At 27.0% G+C, this 4,187-nt stretch overlaps 1 protein-coding gene across 1 annotated transcript; it reads left to right on the top strand.

Annotated features, from left to right (window-relative positions):
- Window positions 1-2,838: 2,838 nt before the first annotated feature.
- LOC134834801 (protein FAM32A) lies at window positions 2,839-3,394 on the top strand. Its single transcript, XM_063849583.1, has 2 exons — window positions 2,839-3,147; window positions 3,204-3,394. Exons 1-2 carry the CDS (start codon window positions 2,929-2,931, stop codon window positions 3,324-3,326), a joined length of 342 nt encoding a protein of 113 aa, XP_063705653.1. The 5' UTR covers window positions 2,839-2,928; the 3' UTR covers window positions 3,327-3,394.
- Window positions 3,395-4,187: the final 793 nt, after the last annotated feature.

Genomic DNA, 4,187 nt, shown 5'->3' with positions numbered 1-4,187 from the left:
GAATCGATGAGCTGTCAGAATTCATCAGCATTGCTTTTTCTCGTACGTTCCGCAAAAAAAAATAGGGTTGCCAACTGTTCAAAAAAAATTTTTTTTTTTTCAAAACTGTGTCAAAGCCATTTTTATCAAATCTTGCTCCCAATGGATAAAAATTTGTCATAGGGCTCTAATTTATCATTTTTAATCATTTTTTAACTCAAAACTGCCAAAAAATTGAAACTGAAAAAAAATTTTTTCTTTGACACAGTTTTGATTTGAAAACTAAATCAAGAGCAAAACTGTGTCAAAAACTATGTCAAAAACCGCGTCAAAGCAATTTTTGTCAAATCTTGCTCCAAATGGATAAAAATTTGTCAGAAGGCTCTAATTTATCATTTTTAATCATTTTATAACTCAAAACTGCCAAAAAATTGAAACTGAAAAAAAATTTTTTCTTTGACACAGTTTTGATTTGAAAACTAAATCAAGAGCAAAACTGTGTCAAAAACCGCGTCAAAGCAATTTTTGTCAAATCTTGCTCCAAATGGATAAAAATTTGTCAGAAGGCTCTAATTTATCATTTTTAATCATTTTATAACTCAAAACTGCCAAAAAATTGAAACTGAAAAAATATTTTTTCTTTGACACAGTTTTGATTTGAAAACTAAATCAAGAGCAAAACTGTGTCAAAAACTATGTCAAAAACTGTGTCAAAGCAATTTTTGTCAAATCTTGCTCCAAATGGATAAAAATTTGTCAGAGGGCTCTAATTTATCATTTTTAATCATTTTATAACTCAAAACTGCCAAAAAATTGAAACTGAAAAAAATTTTTTTCTTTGACACAGTTTTGATTTGAAAACTAAATCAAGAGCAAAACTGTGTCAAAAACTATGTCAAAAACTGTGTCAAAGCAATTTTTGTCAAATCTTGCTCCAAATGGATAAAAATTTGTCAGAGGGCTCTAATTTATCATTTTTAATCATTTTATAACTCAAAACTGCCAAAAAATTGAAACTGAAAAAAATTTTTTTCTTTGACACAGTTTTGATTTGAAAACTAAATCAAGAGCAAAACTGTGTCAAAAACTATGTCAAAAACTGTGTCAAAGCCATTTTTGTCAAATCTTGCTCCGAATGGATAAAAATTTGTCAGAGGGCTCTAATTTATCATTTTTAATCATTTTATAACTCAAAACTGCCAAAAAATTGAAACTGAAAAAAATTTTTTTCTTTGACACAGTTTTGATTTGAAAACTAAATCAAGAGCAAAACTGTGTCAAAAACTATGTCAAAAACTGTGTCAAAGCAATTTTTGTCAAATCTTGCTCCAAATGGATAAAAATTTATCAGAAGGCTCTAATTTATCATTTTTAATCATTTTATAACTCAAAACTGCCAAAAAATTGAAACTGAAAAAAAATTTTTTCTTTGACATAGTTTTGTTTTAAAAACTAAATCAAGAGCAAAACTGTGTCAAAAACTATGTCAAAAACTGTGTCAAAGCAATTTTTGTCAAATCTTGCTCCAAATGGATGAAAATTTGTCAGAGGGCTCTAATTTATCATTTTTAATCATTTTATAACTCAAAACTGCCAAAAAATTGAAACTGAAATTTTTTTTTTCTTTGACATAGTTTTGTTTTGAAAACTAAATCAAGAGCAAAAAAACTATGTCAAAAACTGTGTCAAAGCAATTTTTGTCAAATCTTGCTCCAAATGGATGAAAATTTGTCAGAGGGCTCTAATTTATCATTTTTAATCATTTCATAACTCAAAACTGCCAAAAAATAGAAACTGAAATTTTTTTTTTCTTTGACATAGTTTTGGTTTTGAAAACTATATCAAGAGCAAAACTGTGTCAAAAACTATGTCAAAAACTGTGTCAAAGCCATTTTTATCAAATCTTGTTCCAAATGGATGAAAATTTGTCAGAGGGCTCTAATTTATCATTTTTAATCATTTTATAACTCAAAACTGCCAAAAAATTGAAACTGAAATTTTTTTTTTCCTTTAACATAGTTTTGATTTGAAAACTAAATCAAGAGCAAAACTGTGTCAAAAACTGTGTCAAAGCAATTTTTGTCAAATCTTACTCCAAATGGATAAAAATTTATCAGAAGGCTCTAATTTATCATTTTTAATCATTTTATAACTCAAAACTGCCAAAAAATTGAAACTGAAAAAAAATTTTTTCTTTGACATAGTTTTGTTTTAAAAACTAAATCAAGAGCAAAACTGTGTCAAAAACTATGTCAAAAACTGTGTCAAAGCAATTTTTGTCAAATCTTGCTCCAAATGGATGAAAATTTGTCAGAGGGCTCTAATTTATCATTTTTAATCATTTCATAACTCAAAACTGCCAAAAAATTGAAACTGAAATTTTTTTTTTCCTTTGACATAGTTTTGTTTTGAAAACTAAATCAAGAGCAAAAAAACTATGTCAAAAACTGTGTCAAAGCAATTTTTGTCAAATCTTGCTCCAAATGGATGAAAATTTGTCAGAGGGCTCTAATTTATCATTTTTAATCATTTCATAACTCAAAACTGCCAAAAAATTGAAACTGAAATTTTTTTTTTCCTTTGACATAGTTTTGTTTTGAAAACTAAATCAAGAGCAAAACTGTGTCAAAAACTATGTCAAAAACTGTGTCAAAGCCATTTTTATCAAATCTTGTTCCAAATGGATGAAAATTTGTCAGAGGGCTCTAATTTATCATTTTTAATCATTTTATAACTCAAAACTGCTAAAAAATTGAAATTGATTTTTTTCTGGAAATTGATTTTTTTCTGGAATCTGGCAACCCTACAATGACCTGACATTCGCGACTTGCGCATTCATGCCAATCCATTTGACGTTTATAAATGTTTACCAACAATTGACGAAAATTTATTAAATTGCAAAAAAATATTAAATTGTTTAAATTTCTTGTCGAAAAACCCCATTAAAAAATGGAAGACGATTACGCGCAAGTAGCTCGTGGTCCATTGAAGCTGAAGAAAGACTCGGAAATCAAGAAGAAGAAGAAAAAGAAGAACAAGAGCAAGGACAAGGAAAAGATGGAAAAAGTTTTGGTCGATAAGCCACCAGCGGAAGAGCAACAAAGCAAGGCACCCGTGCGACAATTGACAAAAGCGGAATTGGCTTTCAAGAAAATGCAGGAGAAAATTGTAAGTTTAAAAAAAAATTTTTACCGAATTTTTATTTTTTTTTAATTTAATTTTAGCAAAAAGAACGCATAAAACAACGCGCAGCAATGACCCATAAACAAAAGGTCGAGAAATTTAATGAGCATCTGGATTCGCTAACGGAGCACTTTGATATTCCAAAAGTTTCTTGGACAAAATAAATTTATTTTTATCTTCAATTTTTTTAATTTTAAGGAATGATTTTAATAAAAAAAATAATTTTACGATACAACAAATTTCTATTTTTTTGTTTTTCAAAAAAGAAGCTTTTAGATTTAAAAATATCAAAAATTAAAAAAAAAATATAATTTTTTTTTCTTTTTTTGTCCCCTTTGTCTCTTCTATTGTCTATTTGTAGCCGATTTGTAGTCGATTTGTCATTGAGGAGTACGAAAATGTGAAAAGACGTTTTATTCACGAGATTTAAGCAAAAAAATGTTTAAATATTTATTCTTTTCATACAATTTTGAAAATATTTGAACAAATTTACTCTAGTTTATTTACTTTTTTTTTTAATTAAATGAAGTTAATTTTTTTCTAATCTAGAAGAGTTTAAAAAAAATTAAAGAAAATTTTCTAAATTCAAATTCAACCCAAAATTTTTACTTTTTAGGTAAAATTTAAACAAATTCTTTTAAATTTAATTTTTTAATTTTTTTTCATCAAAATTTACACGTGCTAATTTTTTTTTCTCATCGAGAGGAGTAAAAAAAATTTTTTAAAATTTAAAAATTCAAATTCAAGCAAAAATTTCCATTTTTCATTCAAAATTTATAGAAACTCTTTAATATTTTTTATCAAAATTTTCACGTGTTAAAATTTTTTCTTCAACCAAATTCTTGTCAGTGACACATAAATGCAGAATTCAAATAAAAAAAATCAGTTTTCGAATTCGTAGAAAAATTAAAGAACAATAAACCCAAAAATATGTCTATGATTCATCCGTGCACGAGTCGCCACTGACATTCATTCACAAAAATTAGCATTACACACATCATCGTCAAACGTCTTCTTGCCGCACA

This window comes from Culicoides brevitarsis, chromosome 3 (genome assembly GCF_036172545.1).
Source record: "Culicoides brevitarsis isolate CSIRO-B50_1 chromosome 3, AGI_CSIRO_Cbre_v1, whole genome shotgun sequence".
NCBI classification, from domain to species: domain Eukaryota; kingdom Metazoa; phylum Arthropoda; class Insecta; order Diptera; family Ceratopogonidae; genus Culicoides; species Culicoides brevitarsis.
This window is presented reverse-complemented; position numbering and strand designations above follow the sequence as displayed.